Source organism: Brachyhypopomus gauderio, chromosome 6, assembly GCF_052324685.1.
Source record: "Brachyhypopomus gauderio isolate BG-103 chromosome 6, BGAUD_0.2, whole genome shotgun sequence".
In the NCBI taxonomy this organism is placed as follows: Eukaryota; Metazoa; Chordata; class Actinopteri; order Gymnotiformes; family Hypopomidae; genus Brachyhypopomus; species Brachyhypopomus gauderio.
This window is the reverse complement of record NC_135216.1, coordinates 12,474,694-12,502,193: the sequence shown is the minus strand read 5'-3', so window position 1 is coordinate 12,502,193 and position 27,500 is coordinate 12,474,694. Positions and strand designations below refer to the sequence as shown.

Below are 27,500 nucleotides of genomic sequence, written 5' to 3'. Positions count from 1 at the left end.
TCTGAAGCGTTGGGCATGTCTGTGTGCTTTCACAGCAGGTTTGTCCAGATCAAGTTACTCACACCTCGTTTCACTTCACATTCTGAGACCAGAGCAGGACTGCAGAGGGATATCTACTCCTGTAATATACTTAAGTGGAGTTTTAAGCGTCTGTTATGTTTCTTGTTTTAAATCTGTTTCTGGTAACTTTTGCTTCTTTCCCACTACATTTGAGGGAGGGAACCTTTATACCATTATATGTTCTCAAAACATTTAGTTACACCAGAAAACATTCAGCTACACATTAGCTGTATTTACATAATTAAATCCGTTAGTACATGTTCTGTGGGCTGATTTTGCTTACAAACACAGCACCACCATCTTTAGTAGCAAGCTAATTCGGACATGGAATCTCTGTGATTCATATGACAACAAGACTTTTATTTAACACCAAATAAAAGACTTGTTGTCATATAAATCAGAGAGATTCCATGTATGTGACAGACTCACTGAACTGAATCAATTTTGCTTCTGAATCAAAATTTATGGCATTTAAATAATTAAACATCACTTAATTTCAGCATAACTGCCACTGTTTAAATTACTGCATCTGAACAGCCAGTGCTGGAGCATTCCTTCTACAGGTCAGTGCTTCTGCAGATAAGACACTACCAATTACTGAGGTGGAAAACCATAGGAACCTGCCCCAACCAGTTTGTTTTCCATGAAAATAACTGACATTGGCTGACTAACTACTTGTCAAAGGGGATTTCAAGGTAACAAGCAGTAATGTTTTGCAAAGGGGAGATATAAAGTTAATGTTAGAAATACTGTACAATGTTATAACTGTCATTAACAAAAACATATAGCTCATATAGCTTAGCCCAATCACCCCTCCCCCCCATCACCTAACACCTAAACTAAGTTACTGACATGGTGGTCAGTGAATACACCCTATAAGTCTATCAACATTAGCATGAGTCAGTACCACCACTGGGTTGAGGGTGGTCTCCCTTCAGAAATACGCTGTCAACAGCATTCCTCACTGAAGAGAAAATGAAGAGTTTGAGGATGACTAATGCAAATTGCCCATGGGAACAGCTGGACTCTTTCTCAAACTGTACACCTCCACTATGTTTCTATTGAATAGTTTGTTCTAATAACTCACATACATGGTGAGAGCATATATAAGCCATTTAAAAGGGTTCTTCATTAGTTTATAGCAAGAGACCATACTGATGCTACAACAACACATCAGCTGCGGTTATTATTATTATTCCACACACAGGAAGAGAGTTTGGTATTTCTGGGAAAACAAGCCCAAGTATAAACATCCTAGTTCATCTGCTACAGCTGGAAAGACACACAGCAGGTCCTAAGATAAACTTTTTACTTCAGGCCTGGGGTGAGCCTCAAGGACTATAGAGGTTACTCTCACAAGCAGCGGGCAGGTCTGAAGACACTGCATTCCTCCAATAGAATGTCCACTACAAATGAATGTAAGTCATGGCAGAAAGAGCCAGATATCATTTTTAAAGTTAAGATGAACCAAATACAACAGTAATGATTAGTACACTGCAGTAGTAGACTAGGTAAGGCTCTGGACACTCTGTTAATCATTTGATTGACCTCTTGTCCTTAAAATCATGAGACATGTGATTTCCTTCCACATTCAAAACAAGGTCACACAATCAAAACATTAGCTGTGGCTCTGCTTATTTTGATCTGAGGTTGATCATTACCAACTTATTCAGATTAAATATGCTTATTAACTGTAAATGACCATACATCAGCTATAATTCTCCAATTATTACAAATGCCAGTTACATATTGGACTTTACAATCTGTACACAAAATATGTTTATTTAAGATGCTATAATAAAAACAATAAATAATAATAACATTCTAGTACTTTGGTGTTATTGTTATTGCTGTTGGGTGTTGCTAATGCTCATGGATAAATATCATGGCCTGATCAAAGATCTCTGCTGAAGCTTTCATATTGTTTGACATATATGAAATGGTCTGGTGTGGTGGTTAGGGAACTGGTCGTGAGGGTCATGGGATTGATTCCCAGGCCCTAGCCCATGACTTAAGTGCCCTTGAGCAGGGCACTTAACCCCAACTGCCCCAGGTTGCTGGGCTAGGGATTCCCCCTGCTCTGGGCATGTGTGTACCACAGCCCCCTAGTGATCGCTGGTGTGTGTGTCACAATTGGAAATATAATATACTTAAATTACTGGCAAGGAGCAAATGTATGTTTTGAAATATTCATAATATGTGTGAATAGACCTATTACCATAAGGTCAAACACTGTGGATGGTTATTATATAAAAATGTCTACAGTGTTGGTTTTGGCCTACTCTACAGCCTGAGTACTGACTGAGCATGTTGGATCGTTGGTTGATATGGATGACTGGTTGATGTGAGAAAAAACCAGACAGTGAACAAACTGAAAAAGGGGTTAAAGGTTAATCCCTCAAGGACGAAGGGTTAATATTAATGTTAGGAGATTAAGGAATATAAATATAATATCTATATTAATTAACTGAAAATATTGATGTATTTGCTGTCACAAACACATTTAAACTACTCAATAACAGACATGGGGCTAGCCATACAGGCTATAATATTTTTAGAAATTGCAGTAATATTGTGGGAGGAGGCATTGCTAAATATATACAAGGCCATATTCCCACTAGACTTAGACTTGCTTATTCTTAGTATTGAGGCTCCTTGGTTTTAGGTCCATCTTGCTCATCTTGTAAACTAATTTTTATTGTCTAAGTCCCCAACTGCAAGCGTGCAGTATGCAGAACAATGATGTTCTGTGATGATGTAGAGTTACATTCTGTGCAGAAATTGGAACAGAAATGTTTGTCTTCAATGACTTTGACAGAGACTAGCCGTTGGAGTTACCGAGGAAGAGGTGATTTGCGGTCATGCTGGGCAAACAAGTGCAACCTGCATTGACCTCATATTTACTAATAACAGTGAACTATGCTCTAAAGCACTATCTGAACCTTTAGTGATCATAATATTATGGCTATAGAAAGAAAAACCACAACTCCCAATGCTTTGCTCCCAATGCGTGTGTTACAGTTTATTAGCTATATATTGAGATGAAGAGAATGTTGAAGGGAACCAAGTGATGAATGAGGTGGGAAAAGCCCTCGAGTTATTTACTGAACAGTTTCTGTCTCATTAAGACAAATTCAAGTAAGAACTTTTGAAGTAAAATGGATTGTACAGAAACTGAATAGTAACAAACATACTGCATAATGAAAAAATATAATAATTACAAAGTTAAACAAAAAGATGATAAAGCATAGAAAAATATGAGGAGAGGAAGAATGCTGTTAGCAAACTTCATCAGGAATAATGCACCTTCTTTCACTTACGTTAATGCAATGTTCCAACATCTGAGGACATTGCAAATCATTTCAATTATAATCGACACATTTGGCTCTCCTGCTGGGGATGGTATGAGAGTTTAAATAATAAGATCTTGAGGGGAAAAAGTGTTTTTGAGTTTTAACTTGTAGAAACAGCAAAGTTGGAAAAGTTGCAAAGTTGTTTTGTCTGAAGGAGAGGTCGTTTTCTGAAAAAAAAAAAGGGGAGACTTTCTCAGCTACTATTAACAGACCCAGTAATATTCTTCTTGTTTTTAGCAAGCTAATGGAAAAGGTTGTTCCTCAGCAGGCATTGCACCATTTTACTCAATTAATTAAACAATATATCTATAAGGTAGATCAGTCTATGTACATAAATCTGACAGCACTTTTTCCCATCGGCGCAGATGGAAATTCTGAAGTAATATGTACGTTTATGCTTGTAGATGCTAGATTTCGGATGGGGTCAATATAAATCTGGAGGGGACATGTCCCCCCCGTCCCCAGTGCCATCTGCGCCCCTGCTTTTTCCACACAAAAAAAGATGGTTTGAACTGTATTCTTTGACTTTATCATGTCATTTGACAGTGTAGACCGTTGGCCATCAGTGAAGCTAACAGCATATGGATTTAGTCCAACAGCAATCTCTTTTCTCGGTCTCTCATAGATCAGAGGAGAGATTGGTATGCAGGTGCACTCAAATATACATGATGTGAGACATCAACACTGCTGCACTAGCTTACAGTCTAGTTAAACCAAAACCTCAGATCGGATGTAATCAAATTTGCATTGTAGAGGACTGTCACAATGTGGAACAAGCTACCAACTGTGATCATAGAAGAATCCAACAAGGCAATTTTTTTTTTAAGTGAGTGACCTGAACTCCCATGTTGGAATATGAATTGTTGTGTTTTTTTTCTATTATCTAATTTTTACTTATTTGAATATGTTTTAATGTTAGATATCTTGTTATATTGTGTTATATATTTTGTTGTATATATTATGCTTTGTGTGGACCCCAGGAAGAGTAGCTGGTAATTTACTGGCAGCCTATTGGGAGCCAAATAATTAAAGAAATACTGTTGTCATTGCAGTTTTGCTCCTACAGTTGTGCTTATTTTACTTATCGCTTATGACTATTTTGCACATATTAATTCTCATTGTAAACAAAGTAGAGTTTGTGAAACAACGGCAGCACCAGCAACATGTGTAGCCTAATATAAGTTTCTAACCATGGCCATGGCAATAACCATGGCCAACAACAAACCATTTATGCCCAAAGGTGTCTGTCTTTAAGTGTCTGTGATCTGATGAAATGTGAGAAGAGAAGTGTGAGAACCTGCAAATAAACATAAAAGTATACTATCTATTTACAGTAGCACTCTGTGTAGGCTAACTACACTCACGCATCACTATCATCGCCTCTGTACAGTAGCCTATCATCTGAGTTTCGCAATGACGGCGGACTATGAGGTGTTTCCAGGACGTGGATGTCTTCACGTCCCAAGGAAGACGTGCTCGGCGTGATAACTGTTCTCGGTTGGGCGGGGTGTGAAACAACCGTTCATCTTACTCAAGCGACTATTCGAGAAAGAACGAAATCTATTGTGTCAGCACAAGGACACTGGAGTCATTTTTGTCGTGAAGTAAACCGCGACACTTTAGACGTAGTTTCTAGCGGTAAAAGTGTCGCTTACGATTTTTTGTGTTTTATAGGTTCAAACAACATCAGTAGTCTTAGTTGAAGAACATTTCGTGTGTGTGTGTGTGTGTGTGTGTGAGAGAGAGAGATTTTCGGGATCAACCGATCGTGTAAATGGACTGCTGCTTTCTAGCCAATCAAGGCTCAGCCAGACAGCTCAGCTGTGGTAACGGCAGCTCGAGACGTTTCTCTGCGTGCGGGCAGCTGCGAGACGAAGCACGCCAAGTTTAAACTGGCATGGGCAGTTAGTAGTGTACAAAAAAAGTGTAAAACGACTTTCTGATATAGCGGTTTCAGATAAAACGTACAAATTATAGCGTTGTAAGGTGTCTGATATCTTGCTATAGTTCTAGAGTGTGAAAACACATTAGAGTTTGATACGGAAATGCAAATATATGGGTCCATAGGCACATAACTCCAAACTGAATCACATGACCTGAAGCGTTGCATCTCAGCCTCCCTTACACTAACTGATCTTGCAACAGAGCAATACTCAACACCAATGACTTTTTCCAGCCCTGATGACTCCACTAGAATGACAGTACAGACAAGAGCCCAGCAGTGTTACTTCATCTTCTCTGTCACATGAGGTTGCCTAAGCAGAAACTCTGCCAGGTTCCTGTAATCTCTGCCAATCTGTTAGTGGCACGGATGGGAGTGGGAGTGAGCCGGTGCAGTCTCACAATCTAGGTCAGCCCTCAGTAATCCCATCAAGTACAAGAATGCTGTAGGCTGTGTCCATGAATGCTGACTGGGCTCCTGCTGCCTACGTACATCTCCTGACCAAATTCACAATGGCACTAGTGCACTGCTGCATTTCATTAGGTTTGTAGTATCTCTTTCTGAGCCATTCGTCCAAACCTGCCACTTATGCCATTTTCTGCTTAAAAGCATTTAGACCAAAATAGCTCCATTGCTTTTGTGTGTCTGAGTGTCAGTGTCAGAGACTGGTGAAACACCCAGAGCCTGCAGGTATGTATGTGTATGATACTGGGTATTGCTAACACGTTAGAATATGTGCCCTGCTCAAATGGCTCTAAATTGAGTTGATGACTTTTGGTATGAACTTTTGCTATCTACTCACACAACAAGATAAAAATTGAATCAGTATAAAAATGTCAATTACATGTGTTTAAATGACCAAACTGAGTCAGTACTACTCTTTAATCCTCCAACATTTAATAAATGTGCCTCCTTCTCACGAAAATGTGAATATTGCTGTTCCAAATAAACATCACCAAGGTTTAGACCTCTGAATGTATTCTCTGAAGATGTACATAAATTGATGTACCTTTTATTTAAATTCTGTTAGGAGATGGAAAAGATCGATCCTGGTCTTGCTACTGTAAATGAGAATACTTAAAAAAAAACGTATTGACCTGCATGCAGAAAAAATCCTTTAGATTTTTACAAATCATTTGGCACAATAATGATATCAGAAGAATACCCACAAGTTATACATCTAACAGGGCCCCTGGTTTTTGTTGTACAAAAGTAGCCATCTTTAAAATGTCCATTAAGATTAACTTGAGAAGAAGAAATGTCTATTTTAGTGCAAAATCAAACTAATGTCACAATGTATTTGCCTGATCGCGTGGTCAGTCAACTTTGTCTGCTCACATCCTAATTACAGAAAAGAAAGTGAGGCGCTGGATCAAACGAGGCACAAATAAAACCCAGGAAGGCACACATCTTTTTTTACTATGATATTGTTTTGCGTGTCATGTTTTCATGTTGTTTATATGATGATTGTATTGACTTGGTTAAAGTAGTTTTGTAATTTAAAGGCCAAATGCCCCCATCACTTTAAATATTAATGCATTTTAAAATAATTTTTTTAACCCTTTGGTGCCACCATGTGGCAAAGTTTGCAAATAATTGGGCGGGGAAAGCGCGTAAGGTGGTTTGCAGGCGTGCACGTCCAATGTCTTGTTAATGGCTTAGAAACGATCTACTAATGGCCTATTTGCGCAGTATTTGCAATTGCAGTATTCCAATTTGTATTGTAGCCCCACCCAACAACGGAATGTAATGCCTGCTGTAAATAAACATAATGTATGCTTAGTAAAACATTTGCATTCATTTAGAAGGGTAAACTATGGTGACCCTGAAAGTCAATTGCGCTGCAAAGGAAAAACGCGCCGTAAATATGCCAAAGCAAATGCATTAAAATGACAGCGCGTGCGCTACATTTCAGAAGCGCGCTGCACATTCAAATCCAGTCACGACACAACGGATGTGTTTCTGAACGAATTATTTTACGCAGGGAATCTATATAGGTTTTTAGCCATAAACAACAATTGTGTTATACAATCTCTCATTACGTTGAACAGAACTTAGCGACTACCTAGTGATAAGTGATTTTATCACGGCTGAGCTAAATGATGCAGTATGTCTCAAAACTCTTCAACAAAATAGACATAACCTGTTAAAATGAAGGGAATAACACAGTAGTTTTTTTAAACTAGAAACAAAAGTTGACAGTATAAAAAGAGCAGTATAAAAAGTATTTAAAGAGCTTTACTCCAGTTGTGCCCAATCCCGACTCCCTTCGTTTGCACCCACATAAAGACGCTAGATCAGGGGTGCTCATTACGTCGATCGCGATCGACCGGTCGATCGCGAAGGAACTGTCGGTCGATCGCGAAGGAATGTGCGTAGATCGCGTCACATAAAATAGTAGTAGATGAATCGCACATCTGCACTGACGGTTGTATTTTGATTGACATTCACGGCAGCCAATCTGCAATCCACTCAACAAATTACGTTCGCCACCCCCCCCCCCCCCCCCCCCCGCTCAACATATTATGTTCGCCACCCCCCCCCCCCCCCCCCCCCCCGCTCAACAAATTACGTTCGCCGCCACCCCGGTAGATCTTTCTGACTGGGTCATCTTATAAGTAGCTCGCAAGCTGAAAACAGTGGGCACCCCTGCGCTAGATGATATTCGGGTCATTACGACAGACACTGTGTTGGCATCACTAAAGTTATATTCCACTTGTTTAAAAAAAATTAAAAAACCTTGTTGAACATACGTTCATGTGCTTTATGACAGACATATAAAGTTCATGTGCTTTATGTAGAAAAGCCTACATATCCAGATAAGTCAATAAAATAAAAAACACTTGCATTAGAAGTGATTATTCATTGAGTTATGGAAGATGCTGAGTTGCTGCTTTCTGATATAAGACATTATTTTTGTACATTGCATGCGATCAAATGAGAAAGTTTTAGATCACCCTTGGAACAAGGGACCAGACGAGAGGAGGAAGAAGACGGGAATGAAGACAGAAGCAGTTTCCCCAAGAGTGCAGAATGCACTTATAAGAATAATAAGAAGGCATTACTGATACTAACCTATATCTTATCTGTGTAATCTTGCATCCGTAAATGTCCCTCAATGTGTATAAGGACTGGTATCATGAGAAATAAATATTTTGTTCATTCCCTTATCTGTATCTGCCCCTTAGTTTCTTTCTCTCTCTTATTAAACCTTGGAATTCTTGCCTGACTCCCGTGTGTTGTGAACCTGTTCTTCTCCTTAACACTGCGGGCTGAACATTTATAATGAACCCTGGTGACTATGATCTATGTATGAAAACGATATCAAAACCTTTGCACTGTATAACAACTCTTGTGAATAACAATCTGCAGGTTTTAGCCACAAACATGAGTTGTGTTATATAGCATGTCATAGTTTGAACGGGACTGAGTAAATCTATTTAAATGAAGCTAGCTTGCTAGCGAGCTATTTTAAGGAAAACTAAGAGAAAACTTAAGGAGTTTTCATTTAGATAAGAATGTGTGCTTGCCGTATAATGACCAAACAAAATGTATAAACTACATGCTTTTCGTTTATTGACATAATGGAAAATGATCAGTTCATTGATTAAAGTGCAATATTGAGTGTACAGTAATCTGAAAATTCACCATCTCGGATAAGTCAGGCCATATGTGCACGAAGAACAGCTTGAAGGTCTGATGAAGGTCTGATAAGACAAGTGTGGTGGACAGAGTGCCTGGTCGGGTTCAGCAGGCAAAGCCATCATAGGGTACGGCCAGACTCCATCCGCCGAGTTTGCAACGTTGTGTTGCTGATATTCTTCGTCTAAATATTTCATTCTAACGAAAGTTTCCCTTACGTAAAACTGATCGGGCCGACAGACGCTGCGGTTGGGCGACATAGTCGCCATGTCGAGTCTGGGGCCTTGTTCTGGCGCAGGGGACTGGTGGGACGAGTCCGCTGAGACCTGGTCGTTTTTTAACAGGGACTCCACAGAAAACGAACTGTTAAACTTGACCGGCTTGACCTGCTGATTTCTCACGCCTGCATGGCCCACTGGCGACTTGGGCTCTGCCGCAACATGTGTGGCAGTGTTTCTATCAGGAAGCAACCCGGGAAACATAGCAGCCGAGTTGTTGAAATGGCGACGCAGCATCTTTTGGGTTATGCAGCTTTCATCCACTCTCCAAAAATTATTTTTGGCATTCGGATAGTCTGGATCAACAGGCACCTAGAATTAAAATGAGATGTTGAGGTCAAATTTGTTGGTGCAGTACAATTATATATTAATTAAAATAAATAATTTTAAAGAGTCTTACTTTTGCAAAGCACTTATTGGACGACAGACACACTCTGATGCTATTTTCGAGACCCCCTTTGTCTCCAGAAACGAATGCAGCCAGTTTCACCATTATCTATGGGGAAAATCGCATATACATATAGGTTAATATAATAATAATAATAATAATAATAATAATAATAATAATAACACATTTGACAGATATTCAGAGTGTTTTTTCCGTGTAGCACTGCATTAATATTCACACTTACATTCTTAAATGTGAGCATCTTGTTCGGAGAATCTTGAATGATAGATGCAATAAGGCCAATATATGTTCCTTTCGTGAATCGTTTGTATTTTCGTCTCTGAACCCCTTTGGACTTTGCTGGTAAAGGAGTACATCTTCCACGCAAGGTTTTAGCCATAGCAACAGAAGAAAATCAGTGTCTTACTGAAGACAGACCCAGAAAGACTGAGTTTAGAGGTCCAAGGTTGGTCTGCCCTTATATACGTTGAGTTGAATGCCATGAGATATTGGGACGTTGCATACCAATTGCAGGTATTATCTTATGAGGTGTTAATGGGAGGCAGGATCTGGCACTATAGCCCATGACCTATAGTCTAGTGATAAGTACACCTTTTGTTCTTCTTATTACCCATACTTTGTAATATTATGTAAAAGAAATTATATAAATAATTGTAAATTAACATTAAGTCTCAAAACAAATCTCAAAACAAATTATATCCACTAAAGTTAGAGCCAAGCGTGTAAAGCTTTAAATTGATACATTAACGTTTTCTAGTCTTATTTTTAAACAAATAATTCTCCAAAACTTGAATGGTACAAACATTACACAATTAACAGTAAAATATAGGCTATGCAAGACTGACTAATTGGGTGCATCTTGCCTGGCTTCGTGCAGGTTAGTTTATATTCTTTAAAGCATTATTTGCCGCCGAGGAAATCATCGTGGTTACCCCTGGCTGACAGGGGTGGGGTGGGTTGTAACACAGCTTTAAAAAGTGTTACAACCATCACCTTAAATACAAAAAAGAAAGCTTTCTTGATTTTAATAATTTTACAGAATGCATAGGAAGTGGGAAAGAAACACTGACAGAAGTGTGCCTGCAAATGTTAAAAAAAATCTGCTAAGGTCACAAAGAAGGGCAAGTCAGTCAGATCAGTTGTGAAGGCACATTTTCCATGTAACACACACACACACACACACACACACACACACACACACACACACACACACACACACACACACACACACACACATTGACATTGTTTATTGTTTGACCTACATGTTCTACCTACAGGTACATTATATTAGAGTGTTCATTAAGCATACATATTATTAAATAAGTTTGTTCTAGTGCACTAATGTACACACACACACACACACACACACACACACACACGCACGCACGCACGCACGAACACACACACACACACACACACACACACACACACACACACACACACACACACACACACACACACACACACACGCACTCTTCTGAGTAAAACAGAAAGTGGATATGAGTTATGGTCAGTCACAGAGAGAGAGAGAGAGAGAGTTTGTTCTGGATTGTTATTTTATTATTTTATTTCAAAAACCTCTTTATGAAGCATATTGCATGGTGTGGCCTCTGTTTTTGCTTCTTTTGAATAGGTGCCATTTGTAGTAAACAAATGGGTGTACTTTGTATAAACGTTTGAGAAATCTAGCTCTAAAATTCAGTGAGTTACAGGTTCTGAAGCAAAACGTGTTAAAACCATACCCAGTCTCCCGTAATGATCATTTTCTGTATTTAATTTAATGTAGTTGTTGCCCAACGGACCTCGGTACTAAATACCATTCTTTATTTCCTTACGGACCTTTAAATTGTAACACACAACGAAATATGAGGAAATGCAGTATAGTAAGCTAACTAGCTATGTAGCTATTCCTTAATTTTCCCTTTGTATTATGAAATAATTGCTAATAAAATACGTTTAATTTAATGCAGACTGTTCGTAGAAAATATGCATGAAGAAGGCATGTCTTTAAAATATACAGTTATCACCCCATCAAGAAATGAATGTGTGTACACGAGCTGCTACTGGTAGGACTGAATGTTTTATATTGTGCCTGGCTTACTCTTAACTGTTTAAGGCGCAGCTAATTCACATGGTAATTAGTAATGATTCCTACCTCTAAGCCTTAGAGTCTAAGGTCTTCTTTATGTAAACTAGTGTAAGCCATCGGTCTTTGCCAAGTCTTTTGCTTTCATGTCTTCCCTTCATTCTGTATTGCCCTGTTGCCCTTTCTAGTGGGATTAAGACCACTGTTTTCACTTCGGCGTCTATGTTTTAATGACAGATTACAGATTCTGTAAACACATTTATACAAGACTAATGTTATAGATGTTAAAAATAAAAAAAACAGCACATTCATCACCATCATATTCAAAATTCCAGCCCTGGTGTTTTGATCAAATACATTTTATTTGTGTCTTACCACAGAATCGTGTACCAGTCAAGTTGTAGTTCTAGTTAGTAAATTAGTTGTTATTAAGCCTGGCCTTCCATCCTTTTCAATTTTCACTCTTTTCTGTCTTGGAAGAAAATAGACATTCTCTTGTACTCTTTCAGTCTGTTCAACACATCTACACTTAATTACAAAATATTCTAATGTAATCATTTACTAATGTAATCATTAGATTTTTTTTCACCTTTTAATTTTGTGTTTTAATTTCAACCATATTTATAGATGCTTGTGTTCACCATATATTTATACCCTGTTGAAATGAAATTTAAAGATATTGCCTAATTGTTCTCTTGAGAGTACTTAAAGACCCATTAACTAAAAAAGATTTTTTATTAGAATTTGTTTGTGGAATTCTTAACAGGTTTTGAAACAGCCAAGAAATGAAATATTTTTTTGAATACCATAATTAATGTATTCCTTTAAAATCTAAGTTATAAGCAAGCATGTTTGTTTTGAGAGACAGCAAAAAAGGTGTGGTCAGTCTAGACCAAGGGTTTGCTCTTCTAAGTCTGTGTTCATATAAACATATAGGAGGCACATGGTCTATTTAAGACTTAGCTATAATGTTCTTAATGAAAACTAACATTAAGCCCTGTACTTATTCTGTAGTGAGGAGAATGTTTGGAAATTATGCGAGTTTGTCAAGGCTCAAGAGACTTGTCCAATGGATGAAGTGTATGCTGTCTTCATATCAAATGAAAGAAAAACAGTGGGTATTCTGACTAACGAAAAGTCTAACAAAACAGCAAAAAGTATTTTGTTAAAGCATTCTCATTGATTTGGACTTGCTTTGTTTTTCTTTGTAATCCAGGTGCCAATCTGGAAACAAAAATCCAGTAGCGATAATGAACCCGTCATTTGGGTAAGCAAGCCCCCATGAAGCCTCAAGGAAGACAAAATTAAATACACTTTTTTGCAATGTATGACCATATGCAATCTAATACATGGTGATAAATTCTCCATGTTTTAGGATTACCATGTTGTGCTGTTGCACTGTAACCAACAAGGCCAGAGCTGTATATATGATCTAGACACCGTCCTCGCCTTCCCGTGTGCTTTTGATGTGTACTCAAGAGAAGCCCTTCAGTCAGATGTTCACTTAAAGCCAGGATTTCGGAGGCAAGATTATTAATGTATTTTATAAGGGTAGGAAGAAACATCAATATTTTCTTCAATATTTTTACCACTTCACATTTTCCAAATATGTTTATTGTTTTTCAGGAAGTTGCGGGTTATACCAGCTGTCACCTACCTAAAGAAGTTTGCTTCAGATAGATCCCACATGAAGTCTGCAAGTGGGGTGTGGCGTATGCCCCCTCCAGCCTATCCTTGCATACAAACAACAGGTAGAGTATATTTAGACATACATATAGATATAGATAAAGATGCACTGTTTTATATGTTGTGTTTCCTTTAGAATCCAAGATGAATCTAGATGACTTCATCAGCATGGATGCTAATATAGGCTGTGGCGAAGTCTATAAACTTTCTGACTTTGTGCAACACTTTGGAGCTAAGAATTGAATTTTGGATTCAGCGGAGAGACCACATTGGACGTCCTGCTGAAAAAGAGATGACTCCAAAGAGATGAATGTTTCTGATTTTACCATCACATCTCAAACAGCATCTCATACATTTCTCTTATGCATGTCCTAGTATTCACTCGGGCATTTGGTTTTGTTTTGTTTTGTTTGTTTGTTGATTTTTGTCAGATTTAATAATATATTTCTGAATCTTACTGTGTGGTACTTATAACAAATAGCTCTTATGAACAGGGTTAGTACTGCAAATTGTAAGAAAGGCTTAGAAAATTGTTTTTCTGACTTGCACCATGAAATAGAACAAAATGCAGACTAACAATACACTTATTTATTTTAAAACTAGTTTGCTATTTATCAGCATTTTCTTTGTGTGTTATGGTAATTGCTAGTGAAGGGACATTTAATCCAGGCTTTGTGTAGAAACTTAGTGTGAAGGAGTATCTATCAGCCCATTCAACAGAGGATGTGTGTACAACAGTTGTTACTGGTAGGACTGAATGTTTTCATTGTTGCCCACTAGTTAGCCTTATCGTTTAAGGGGTAATTGACATGCTAATTTAGGTAATGTTTGTTTAGGAAATGTAGCTGTGAAATTGTCAGCTCTGTCTAAGGGGAAAAACACTACCTGGGCTAATTCATTTGGGGTTTTTCCATCATGTTTGTGTGTCTGTGTTAATCATTTACAATTTTTAAACAGTCCATGTACATTTGTAAATGCTACAAATAATAATAATCTTTATTTGTATAGCACCTTTCATACATACATGCAACTCAAAGGGCTTTACAGAATAAATAAAAACATTAAAAGGAAGTAAAGATAAGAAGACAAAAAGAAAATGTTAAAAGAAATTAAAGATAAAAAGGAAACAAACAATAAAATAATAAAATGACAAATAGACAACATAATAAAGTAAATAAGATGGCAAAACAAAATAATTAGAACAGACATGTAACTAAACAAAAATGTAATAAAGTAAATAAGATGAAAACTATTAGAACTACTATAATTAGAAAAGAGTTAGAGTTTCTTAACTAAAAGCAGATCTAAACAGGAAGGTTTTGAGATTCTTCTTGAAGTTGTGCAGGGCGTTCCAGAGCTTTGGGCCATAGTGGCAAAAAGCACCCTCGCCAATCTTTAATCGGCTTTTAGGAATCATCAGTAGATTACTGTTTGAAGACCTGAGACACCTGACTGGAACATATCTACCCATCATTTCACTGAGGTAAAGAGGAGCAAGACCATGAAGACATTTAAAAACCATCACTAGAACCTTAAAATCTATTCTAAAACTGACTAGTGCAGTGAGTGGAGTGCAGGTGTAATATGATCTCTTTCTCCTTGCAGCAGGGTTCTGAACTTGCTGTAGGTGAGAAATAGAGCTCTTTGGAAGAGCAGATAGAACAGCGTTACAATAATCTAGCCTTGATGTGATAAATGCATGGACAAGTTTTTCACTGTCAGCAGGAGAGAGCATATCTTAGATCTTAGCAATGTTTCGAATGTGAAAATAAGTTGTTTTGCATGTAGTCATGATGTGTGATTTGAAACTAAGTTCATTATCAAAAGTGACGTCCAGGTTCTTAACACATTGTTTGGCCTACAGATTCATTTGATTTAAATAAGTCTGGACATCATTCCTTTGTGAATCACTAGCAAGAACAAGAACCTCTGTCTTTTCTTTATTTAGAAAAGTGTCATACATCCATGTCTGTATATCACCTATGCAGTCAAACATTGAGTAAATTGATTTTAGGGCTTTAGGTTCTAGGGAAATGTAAAATTGAGTGTCATCTGCATATGGATGATAACTAATACCATGTTTGTTAATGATATGTGGTAATGGAAGCATCTATAGGTTGAACAGTAAAGGCCCAAGAATTGATCCTTGGGGGACGCCACAAGATATTTTTTGACGTGTGGAAGAGGTACCTAATGCAACATAGTAATCACGCCCAGTTAGATAAGATCTAAAACAATCTAAGCCTAAGCCACTAAGGCCTACCCAGCTCTGTAGTCAATCAAGTATTTCATGATCAACAGTGTCAAAAGCAGTGCTTAAATCTAGCAGAAAAAGGACTGAGAGTTTGCCTGCATCCTTATTCAATCTCAGGTCATTTACTACCTTAACTAGTGCTGTTTCAGTGCTGTGGAGAGCTCTGAAACCAGACTGAAAAGTGTAATTTATTTGAACTTTTTCAATGATTTTGCTAAGAAAGAAAATGTTAGATATAGGTCGATAATTATTGAGAATTGTGGGATCAAGATTTATGTTCTTTAATAGTGGTTTAACCACTGCAGTTTTAAAAATGTTACAGAATTCTCCCAGTTGCAGAGACTGATTAATAATTGTTAGCACTTCTTTAACTAATGAGCTCAGAACCTGCTTGAAAAAGCATGTTGGTAAAGGGTCCAGTACAAAATGTATAGTAAACGATGATTTTAGTTTCTATAAATATATTTAGTTTCTATAAATACATTTCAAATAGCTTGTTCGAAGTTATAATTTTCAGGAGCAAAAAGACTAGCAAAGATTGTTGTCTATGCTCAGAAGGACTGAGAAAATAAACAAACAACTATGATTCCATTCTTTAAAGAAAAATAATGTAATATCACAATCTGACACCCATGAATTTATTGATTTTTGTCCTCTGACACTGCAGAGTCCTTTCTTATATCTTCCCTTCATGCTGTCTAGACCTACTGCCAGATCCAGACCACCAGTTTCATGTGGGCCCTGGTTTTAATCACAAAAGCTGACAGATCCTGCTCTATAATAATCTAGAGCTTAACCGATTCTATGAACACATTTATACAAGACCCTTAAAAGCCAGACACCATTGCATTCAATATGGAGTAGGTCATTTTCTGCAAAGTTCCAGCTCTGGTGGAAAACCCCCAAACCCCACCCCACATTTCAGCCTTAGTTTGTAAAGCACTGGAGTTATTTTGGATTCAGTGGAGAACTTGAATCCAAAAAAGATTAACATAATTTGCTTTGTAAAGTGCCAACTGTTTTATTGTCTGCACCAACTGTGAAATGTAAAATCCAACCTCTGTGATAATGCTGTTTAAAATAAAAATAAAAATCAGCTTCATAAACCGCTCTTATGTGCGTTTATTCTCCCACTGGGAAGAAGTGTTTACACTATATCAGGCGGTGGTGATTTTGTAATTATACCTGTTCAGTTTCATAATTGCTGAAAGTTTGCTGGTGTGCTGTTGTAATTACTTTTAAGACAGGTTCAGGAAACAATCCCTTACAACGGTATTTTATGAGTTTAAATTCAGGAAGAGATTCATGGCAATATAGGTTTTATAATTTATTGATTTTTTGTGTTCTTATACAAAGGATATGGATAAGATATATAAATAATACAAATGCTATTATTGAGAATGTTTGAGAAAAAAATGAACAAACTTTTGTATGACCATTGTATTTATGCAATTGCTGCCAGGTAATCCTTTACTTCAGCCGGTGAAAGTCTACGAAACCCATCCTCATTACAGATGCCCACTTCAATGTTATCTTCAGTCATCTGACCCTCAAAGCTTTCCTGTGGAAAGATTCCCCAATATAAATTACATCAAATAGTCAAAAGATAGGTTGACTGATAAGTTCTTAGGATTGGACAAGGTAAGTTAACTTATTTAAAGACTTGTATTCTTATTCTTTCATGTAAATGAAAGACTAAATATGACTTTAGCAAGACAAAAAACCGTCTACTGATGCATAGCTTGAACATACCTTTAATGTCAAGATGGCTGTATGTATAGCATCTTCAAGTTCAAGATCTTCATTGTATCTGGAATTAATTCAACAGTAATAATTCTTAATTTAGTATTGTGTAGGCAAGAGCTTTATTGCCTTTTAAAATAAACTGAATTCTTCAGAATGCTTAAAACTATAGATCATATACAAATGTAAAAGAAATTCACTTTTAAACATTTACAACTATTTTGCAATATATGCTGTGTACTGATTTATCTAGCAACAGATAACACACAGTGTAGTGATGGGCAAAAGGTACATTTTCCGCTCAGATTGGATGCTCGAGTGTCTCAAACCAGTCATAATCATTGAATAGGCCTAACTTTCGGGTAACATATTAAATATAATATCTATTAGTTTAAAAAATTATGATTTTATTTATTTAATTTATTTATGATCTAAAATGGAAGCAAAATAAGTAAGCTTAAATAAAGATCTACTATGTGAAGACTTAGGGTTAGGGTTATAACATTAATTGTTGCAGCCAACAAACAATGACACTGAAAATGAAAGTTCTTCCTCATGAAAATGAAAGTTCTTCCTCATGAATTCTACTTGATGCATTAACTACAACACTTTTGTTACTTTTTATGATTACCTTTTCTCTAGGAATGTTTTTCCATTCACGTAGTTCTTTCCCATTGCTGTAGCTTTCCAGGCAAAATATGCACCCTATGGAGACATCAGGAATGAGGACAGGTCACATAACACTTTGCCATATAATGAAGAAAAAACAAACAGGCCACAACACAAAATGTGCCACTTATTGAGGTTTGCTTTTGTTTTTCTTACCGATGGATCAGACTGAAAGAGGTATGGTCGGTCCTCATCCCAACCAGCAATCAGGAGGGACACTCCAAAAGGACGAACACCTCTACAAAACGATACAATCAGAAATGCAGAAAACAGTATGGTTATAATATTATAAAGTCCTACATAATAAGGGACATCAGCAACCCATATTCTTATGTCTTATATAGTGTTACATATTAATTAGCATGGGAAAGTCAGCGAACATACCCTGACTGTGTATACTCTTGCATTACAGATGCCACTCTCTGCACCAGCTGGCCTGTGGGAATGGGCTCTTGGTAAACCAAGAAGTACTGCTGGGCCAGTTTCCGGGCTCTTCTGACCAAAACCCTGTCGTGACATTAAAGAACATCTGAATACTGACTGATTCATCAATTAGGTGACAAACTACAAACTACTTGGTGTAGCAACTACAGTGGATAGATGGATGGACTACAAACACAGAAGTGACTGAACATGAAGACAGCGCTCTGAAAAGCGCTCTCACACACAGAACTTGGTTTGTGTTTAAAAGATGTGAATTTTTGAATATTGCATACCTGTAGTCTGGACCCATACCGCTGTACACCATTCCAATGTGTTTAGTTATAGGTTCAACTTTATGAACACTCTGCTCATCGTAAAGGACAGACTTCTGTTTCTTCTCAGTTGCCAACACCACACCATTGGATGCTTAAAAATGGGAGAAAAGTTATTAAAAATTGCAGCATCATAAGAATGCATCATCACACAACATATCTCAACAGAACGCTAATTTGGCCTTTTGGCACATTCAAATTGACCCTCAATGGAAATGGTAAAAAAGTGGACCATATCCTTCTTTTCCTCTGCCCCGAGTTCTTTGTGAAGCGACCATGGATACAAGAAAGCCACCATATGAACGTGACTAAAACTAATAGATAAATAAGCATAATGATTTACCTTTGATTCCTACAGAGGGTGCACCAGCCGCCACAGCTGCCAGCGCGTACTCGATCTGCACCAGTTTGCCAGACGGGCTATGAAGAAGAAACACTGTTGGTAAAATTTCAACTCTTGTGCTGCGGAACACAGATGTGACCGTGGCGCAGAATGTCTCATTATTTCACGTTATCCAAGGAGCACAGAATATACTCAAATTGAACTTTTAACGACTTGCTCGATTAGCGTGAAAGTGTTTCTCGGACGTGTTATTGGATATAACGCGTATATATAAAATATAACACATATAAATTATATTAACAGTTTACCTAAATGTGGTGAGAGAAAAACTGTATCCTCGCTCTGCCATTTTTTATTCCTTTTAGTTTGACACGCTCAAATAACTTCCGGTTGCTAGTTACGTCAAAATAAAAGTTAGCTTGACGAGTCACAATTAGCCAGTAACTGATTTAGTAATTGTCTTTTAAATCTTTAGATATATGCGTGTATCTAAATGTATATTTTATTATAATATAAACATAACCTAAATTAATGGCAAACATTTAAATTAGCTTTTAGACTAATCTAATAAAAAATTATTAAGCATTTATTTTACAAAAATAAAACAAAAATACGTAGCAAGTCAACGATTCAAAGGCCAATTTGTTTAAGACTTTTATTATAAATATGCACCGGAAAACCGACTTGCGTTGTCCGCTCTACTCTTCTTCGCCCCTTCAACAAACTGTAGCTACAGGAACGTCAAGGTATTGTCTTTAGATTCTCCTTAAATATAATTTAAATTCCTAAATCGTTTGTTATTTTCAGTACATTCATCCGTTATCACGCCTTTTGCATTTCCCCCCCCATACTATATTGACAAGTTTTTTTGGCTAACTGGACACGGAAACTGGATCAAGCGAACAAGGCGGGATGCCAATGGATGTAACGTTAATGTCGGACGAAGGAGGGAAGATGGCCAGCTGGCTAGATAGATGTTGGGGGAAATAAACGCCAGCAGATCAACTGGCGGAGTCAACTACGTGATTATTTCATGTACCGCGACCAGAAGACATCCCGCCTCATCTAATTTAGTACAAGGAGATGTATATGGGTGCTCTCGCAGCTTTACGTTAACGTAATACCCCAGCTGGGTCTTCAGCCTGCAACACTGTAGATGTAGTGTAGTACCCAGAGAACTAGATCATCTATACGACTAAGCTGATGATTTAGGTTTTTTTTGTTTGCATAAATGGTACGCTTGCTTACCATTTTCATATATTTTGCTAGTATGGCAGATGTCTGATGTACCTTTTTCAGGCGGAGCCATGGCCCGCGGTCAGCAGAAGATCCAGTCCCAGCAGAAGAACGCCAAGAAGGCAGCAGAGAAGAAGAAGTCTCAGGGAGCGGACCAGAAGACTGCGGCCAAAGCAGCACTGGTCCACACATGTCCTGTCTGCAGGGTGGGTTCATGGGAATGTGAATTCTAACATTTGTGAAAGTGTCAATTATAGTGTGGAACGTTTCTAAAGCCTTGTGTACTGGCATGTGACCTTTGGGCTTTTCTTTTTTCTTTTGCACCGAATTTAGACACAGATGCCAGACCCCAAGACTTTCAAACAGCATTTCGAGAGCAAACATCCCAAGTCTCCTATGCCACCTGAACTTATGGATGTGCAGGCATAAAGGACACTAGGAATGAATATCTGTATTTGGGGTAAGTGTGAATGTTTGTGACCTATGATCCAACTATAATACAGGCTTTACTTGTTCACATGTCACTTTTTTATTTTATTTTATTCCTTGTGGTGTAATTTACAGACCCTGGGGAAACATGATATGATTCAGCTTGGCCAACTGATTCAGCTCATCGTAACAGACCGATTCTGGACACATTGTGACAGTAAACCTAAGAACGGGCTAAAGCACACCAGCACCCCTTCGACTTTATAGTTTTATATGTGCATTGTCTTCGTTTGGCTCACCGGTCATTTCAAGAGTGCTGTGTGTCCTAACAAGTCTGTCTCGAGTAGTAAAGCCCCTTAGTACTCGCCCACTGTTTGTATTTTCTTTCAGTTTTTAAAGCACATGCATAATGATGCACAATGTTTTTCCACTGCATTTTATTCAGTAATGCCCATATATTATGTCCTGTTGTTTAAACATGAGCCACAAAAGGAGTTGCATCACTGTGTGTATTAACGATGGCCAGGGCTGTGATTGAACTACCCCAAGTCGGTTGGCCAAAAGGACGTTCAAAGCGAGACACCTCTGTTCTCCTGCGAAGTCCTGCATGTTGATCAGAGACCCTGGAATTGCTCAGTGCATTTTCTCTGCCCTCTCCCTCTTATTTTTTTATGGTTTTCAATAAATATATGAGCATAAAGTAATTATCGTGGTCTGTAAGGGTGTTTTAATTTGGGTCTGTTTTTTCCTTACCTTTTGTAAATCAGTTGTTACTGCAAATCAGCATTATTTCCATTTGCTAGAAAATCATGGAAAAATGTAATCAGTATATATATTTTATTACAGTTTTTACCAAAAATGTAATCAGGTCCATTTTGGATTTGTGCATTTACAAATGTTTAAAACAAACTGTTAAGGTCCATGTTAATTGTGAGACAAACTGATTTGAATTATTATTTTTAGACCCACAGGAGCAGTGGCTACAAAATATCAAATTTGTATATATTTTTTATTATTTTGCTTTAGCAGTGTAGTGGATATGATTGGTTGTAACATACAGTCAAGTACTAATGATAATTGTTCATTTTATTCAAAGTGTTGGTAAGTGTTTGAAGTATTTGCACTCAAATCAAAAGACCATGCTACTTTAGGAATGCCCTGGAGTTTGGTATTGACGGATCATGCCTGTGTTTCCTCTGAAGCATGGCTAGATGTGGTAGAATAAGTTTTCATTTGAGTATTTTCTAACATAACTATTAATATTCTGCAAAGCTTTTGGCAGATAACCCAGTTCTGCAAAATAATGCTTTTACATCATCTTATGCCCCCAATAATAAAATGAGTTTTCTATTCACTTTGTACAGTTACAAACTTCAATTTAAAATGCATTATTAAAATTTTCAAATGCACCTTTTTTGTTTCTGATGCATGAATATACTGAGGTACAAAGCTTGAATCCAAACACCACATCCCCAGTCAGTGCTTTTCCATTAAAAATGTAATCAAAAAAGCATAAACAACAGAGAAAATGCATTTAACCACATTATCCTCAGTTTTCAGGAAGAACAAGTTTGACATCCAGTTCAGTGATGATCTTCCAGTTAGTCAACTGGCCACAGTGATGTAACTCAGGGCTGAGACTAGGATGAGCAGTGAGACGCACTACACTGCACTGGACAGCGATGTAGCACATCAAGACTGCTTAAGTTGTGATGGCTGGAATTGTGATGACACAATCCCCCTCCCCCGGAAAAGTTTTGAATCCCAATGACCTTGTGATACTATTCAACCAATCTTTTTTGCAGAGGCTATTTTACTTGGCGATTCTAACATTTGCAGTTTGTATCTTGGCGTCACATGCTGTTAAATCCAGAGTAATTAACATGCATTAACATATTAGCATTTTCCAAATAGCTAGAGATTTATTTTGAAATGTTAGACGTTTCTTAAGCACTGTATGATCCAGTGGCCACCAGTTTACATTTTGGATTCTACTTAATTGGAGTCTTTGGAACATTTATTCAGTTTGGTGAGAAAGGGACGAAGACTTTCATAATGCCTATTACTTTGGTGCTACGCAAGCATGGGTTCAGCAGTTTGGTGAGAAAGGGACGAAGACTTTCATAATGCCCATTACTTTGGTGCTACGCAAGCATGGGTTCAGCAGTTTGAGGATCCCAGTGTTTATCAAAATATGGTGGTAACTGGGTTATTGACCATGGACTAATTAGAGGGAAGAAATTCAGTCCTTTTGTTCTGGGCAAGCGGTATTTGCCAAGGCAAGTTCTTCTCAATGATAGGACCATCTGGTACTTGGATAACCTGAGTGTCTGGAAGGACAAAATGAGTTTGGTTTCTCTTTCTGAACTTTGTGCCAATAAAATAATAGAGTAATATATTCTGTATGTGAACATTTACACATCCTGGTAATGTGAACCGACTCATCAGAACCAGAATATGTGAAGACAGTTTATTATTAAGGCACACAGTTAAGTACAATGTCATTTTCAAAAGGTGGCAGAAAATGTTAAAGTAATCCTAATGCTTTCAGGACATGCACGTTCCGGTGCACATGCACATGTGCCGGTTCCAGCCACACTGAGGTTGGATATTCATAATGTATTTTTCTGGATGGTCATACATCATTTAAAAAGGTTTATAACTGAGTAATGTTTTTTTTATTATTGTTTTATTTTAACTGTTATTGTACACAAGTAACATTTTACCAATAAATCCATGAATAATCTACTCAACCTGCTTGATCTTTAAATGATTTTTTACAGCACAACAGAAAACAAAGGCATCATGCTACTGTTCCATATGCAATATCCAAATGTCCATAAAACATTTTATTTAATCGATACATTTTTCCTTTACTCAGGGTACTAAACTTTCACCCAGAATGTTTGGATGAAATAAAGTCCAACCATTCATTTATAATGGACCAATATAAACTGATGTGTCTTGCAGAGGAACAGGGTGAATACATATAAACAAGAAAACGCAAATCCTACTTTGTTCCTGCCAAAGCTTTAAGATGAAGAATAGCTGGAAAGTGATCAAATGAGAACTTCTCCATTTGCATATCCTACAGGCTTCCATATTAGCATATATTTAAATTTATTAGTTTTTTTTTGCTGAGCATATTTATTCCATCCACATTCTTGCACACTGCAAATGATATTTGAAGGCGTTTGTGTCCTGTAGAGGCTCAAGGATGGTTTCAGTTTCATGGACAGTACTAGTGTGAAACCACTTTAATGCTATATTAGATTTATGTTAATTTACAGTGGAACAATTAATGAATAAATTATTACAAACCACAATGCCCCAGTATAATCAAATTCATAAATGGTCAGCTTATTTTATATGAGAAAAAAATGTGAATGACAAGAACACCCTTGACAGAAAACACTGGCCTCGATAATGGTCTGTTGACCCACATGAAACATTAACTTGCACGCTAGAAAATTCAACAGTTGTTTACTAGTTCACAGGCAACCGCAGGTCTTGACCACCATGTTCCGATGCTTCTTTAGTATTACATTGTTGTTGTCATCATAGAAGAGCACGGAGATTGGGCTGAGTTTGGTGGGTGCACAGCAGGCCTTCGGGACCTCGTTTGGCTTTATAAGGTGGACCTGGCCAGGACAAGAACTCATTATGGCATAACACAGGTGATTAACTTATAAACTAAAACACATTTATTTTAGAATGAGAATAGGTGGTCTGCCAATGAAACTGATTTTGTCTTGCTAACTATTCTAAATTAAGAAATCCGTAAGCTCTAGGATATGAAATCAGATCATTGACAATGATATAGGAATAATTTGTTCAAGCTACTGACCACAAGCTGGATCATGGCGTGGTTAGTAGCGTTCATACAGGAGCCCAGAGGGTAGTCACATTCCCCATCACAGTAATACGCCGAGTATCCAGGAGGAGCCAAAACCCAGTCCTGATAACAGCAGGACACAGACCACAATCAGCACACACGTCTGTACACATGATGCAGCATAACCACAACAATTTAAAAAGGTAAAAAAAATAAAATAATAAAAAGTATATATTTTTTTAATCTAAATTTATGCAGAACACTTGGCTTTGTAATGTTACAACTGGTGTTCCAGTGACATCCTTGATATGGCAGTAATATATTACAGATACTCTAAACACTAGTTTTTCTAAACACCAAGCAGTTTTTGCTTATGCTCTGATGCTTTATGATCCAGTGAGGTGTGCGTAAGTTTTTTACCTTCCAGCCCAGGTCACTGAAGCTAACATATAACTCATGCTTCTTACAGGCCTGTCGACCACTGTTTAGATGATGTTGGTCTTGCATGAAAAAGAAGACATCACAAATCAAAAGACAGAACGCAGCCAAACGTCCACTGAGGTTTTGGGAGGTGAGGCGAATGAGTACGAATATTTATTTCAAACAGTTAATCACCTATCATTACACGCGTGTCAGTCTTCCACTTTATGTCTCTGAAATGCTTACCAAATATTCCGGGTTTGTTTGGGTGGGGCAGGTCATATTTGTGTTTCTTCTTGCGTGGGCTGCTGTGTCTGAGGGCCCGAGGCGGGCGGCACGGTGCCTGGCTCGCCCTGAAGAACGTCACCATGAAGGGCTGTTTGGAGCGCGGCCCCCTGCGTCCCACCAAACCCACCCACCCTGCAGGAGAAGAGCCGTCTGGGGCCGCAGCGGAGAACGGTGAAAACGTGAACATGTCTTACACATATAGCACATCCTTGCTTATTCATATAAATATTCATATATTCATTTAGTCAAATAAATATTAATATATTCATTTATTCAAATAAATTCAATAATCTGACTATCGTCTCAACCATCAATGTAGAGAAGTGGATCACCAGGCACACTTCTCTCTTCCCGTTGGTACACTGGGAGATGCCGTGATGTGACGCTCACCATCCTCAGTTTCCACATACAGTCGGATGCCCAGGTTGCTCCGTGGGTGTAGCAGCCAGCGATTGCTGGCGGAGGTCACGTCAAACGCCAGCCAGCCCTCCTGTCCCGCTGGCACAGACTGTATGTCCAACAGCACCAGCTCAGGCTCCCTGAAACAGCCGCAAGATCACGTCTGTGCAGAGGTCAAAGGTCTCTGCTTCACACTGCAGACAACAGCACAATTGTTTATATACAGTTGTGCTCAAAATTTGTACATCCTGGCAGAATTGTGATTTTGTATAATGAGTAATAATGATACAAGAATTTTTCTTTTATTCAAGTTTAGTGGTAGGGTCAAGCCATCAAATAGTCAAATTTTTTTTACCATTTTTTAAATCATAAAGACAACAATCTTGTGTATATATAGAATCAGTAAGTTACTGGACTCCTGGCAAACCCCTGCAAGAAAGAACCATCAAAGGATCTGCGTGCGAAGGTAGTCAAACTTTACAAAACAGGAAAAGACTATAAAAAGATATCCAACGAATTGAGAATGCCAGTCAGCTGTGTTCAAACTCCAATTAAGAAGTGGACAATTAGTGAATGTGTTGAAACCAAGCCAAAGTCACATAGACCAAAATACATGAATAAATTATGTTGTATTATCATTATTATTCTCATAAAAAATATGAAAATACACAAATCCTGCAGGGTATGTAAACTTATGAACACTTATTCAACTTATGAATTATATTCCACTATATTTTCCCTGTGACAAATGTCTATAAAGTCTTTTTATAAACGTCTTTTTCCATGTGTCTGGTTTAACACACTTGATGCATGTAGAAATTGGCTATCACTTTATCACCTGTCACAGGTAAAGACATCACTGAAAATGACATTTGCTGCAATAAATAAATATCATCTGAACACTAGAACTGAAAAAGTGCTAGTCATTTGTCTATTGAAAAAGTGTGCGTAATAACAGTGTAATCAGTGCACTATATAACTGCTTTTCTTATGTATGTTAAGGAGTCTATAATTTTTGTATTTACATCACAATTTTTCTCTACAATACAATCTTAAATATAAGCACAAATGTGTATCCCCCACCCCACCCATCCACCCAAACACACACACACACACACACACACACACACACACACACACACACACACACACACACACACATACATATACAAAAGCAGGGTAGTAAAATCTACAAAACAAAGGTCCTCGTGTGAATGTGAATTATATGCTATTCCTGAGTTGTTTGATCAATCACATGCGGGCTAGAAGTGGCGAGAGTCAGACCTGTATCTCCTCTCCCTCTGGATCTCATACACAGAGATGTGGAGGGTGCGGTCAGCCTGCTGACCCACGCTCAGGGTCTTGTAGATACGAAACTCGGCCGCGGTCACCGTCTCACCCTGAGGGAGCGGCGTCAGGTCGAAACGGAACTCCTTCCAGTAGGGCCGAGGCAGGAGGAGGTCTTTCTCATGCTCCACTGAGGGAGAGAGAGAGGGATAGAGAGTCAGAGAGGAACAGACAGAGAGAGAGGGGGATAAAAGAGGACGGATAACTCCCAGTCTGCCTGGACGTGTCATGGCGGCCAACACGCTATTAAAGAAGAGAGAGGAAGGGTGAAAGAGACCAAGAGAAATGAAAGGGAGGGAGGGAGCAGGAGACACTGGCCTCTGGGA

General features: G+C 38.0%; 4 protein-coding genes across 4 annotated transcripts; 2 read left to right on the top strand and 2 right to left on the bottom strand.

Annotated features, from left to right (window-relative positions):
* The first annotated feature begins 11,542 nt into the window (after positions 1-11,542).
* Positions 11,543-14,466, top strand: ntaq1 (N-terminal glutamine amidase 1). The gene is made up of 6 exons (XM_077008723.1): positions 11,543-11,750; positions 12,785-12,884; positions 12,987-13,037; positions 13,146-13,294; positions 13,397-13,521; positions 13,593-14,466. Exons 1-6 carry the CDS (start codon positions 11,671-11,673, stop codon positions 13,697-13,699), a joined length of 612 nt encoding a protein of 203 aa, XP_076864838.1. The 5' UTR covers positions 11,543-11,670; the 3' UTR covers positions 13,700-14,466.
* A 2,558-nt stretch (positions 14,467-17,024) lies between these two features.
* psma2b (proteasome 20S subunit alpha 2b) lies at positions 17,025-19,645 on the bottom strand. The gene is made up of 8 exons (XM_077008722.1): positions 19,529-19,645; positions 19,221-19,297; positions 18,839-18,971; positions 18,507-18,629; positions 18,279-18,360; positions 18,085-18,158; positions 17,463-17,520; positions 17,025-17,271 (listed from the first exon to the last, which is right to left on the bottom strand). The coding sequence occupies exons 1-8, from the start codon at positions 19,567-19,569 to the stop codon at positions 17,155-17,157; spliced, it is 705 nt and encodes a 234-aa protein (XP_076864837.1). The 5' UTR covers positions 19,570-19,645; the 3' UTR covers positions 17,025-17,154.
* Positions 19,646-19,854: 209 nt separating this feature from the next.
* Positions 19,855-21,589, top strand: LOC143516856 (zinc finger protein 706). Its single transcript, XM_077008725.1, has 4 exons — positions 19,855-19,966; positions 20,520-20,662; positions 20,790-20,916; positions 21,021-21,589. The coding sequence occupies exons 2-3, from the start codon at positions 20,528-20,530 to the stop codon at positions 20,883-20,885; spliced, it is 231 nt and encodes a 76-aa protein (XP_076864840.1). The 5' UTR covers positions 19,855-19,966; positions 20,520-20,527; the 3' UTR covers positions 20,886-20,916; positions 21,021-21,589.
* A 1,776-nt stretch (positions 21,590-23,365) lies between these two features.
* On the bottom strand, positions 23,366-27,480 carry bmp8a (bone morphogenetic protein 8a). The gene is made up of 6 exons (XM_077008721.1): positions 27,112-27,480; positions 25,819-25,967; positions 25,387-25,578; positions 25,141-25,220; positions 24,733-24,843; positions 23,366-24,526 (listed from the first exon to the last, which is right to left on the bottom strand). Exons 1-6 carry the CDS (start codon positions 27,402-27,404, stop codon positions 24,377-24,379), a joined length of 975 nt encoding a protein of 324 aa, XP_076864836.1. The 5' UTR covers positions 27,405-27,480; the 3' UTR covers positions 23,366-24,376.
* Positions 27,481-27,500: the final 20 nt, after the last annotated feature.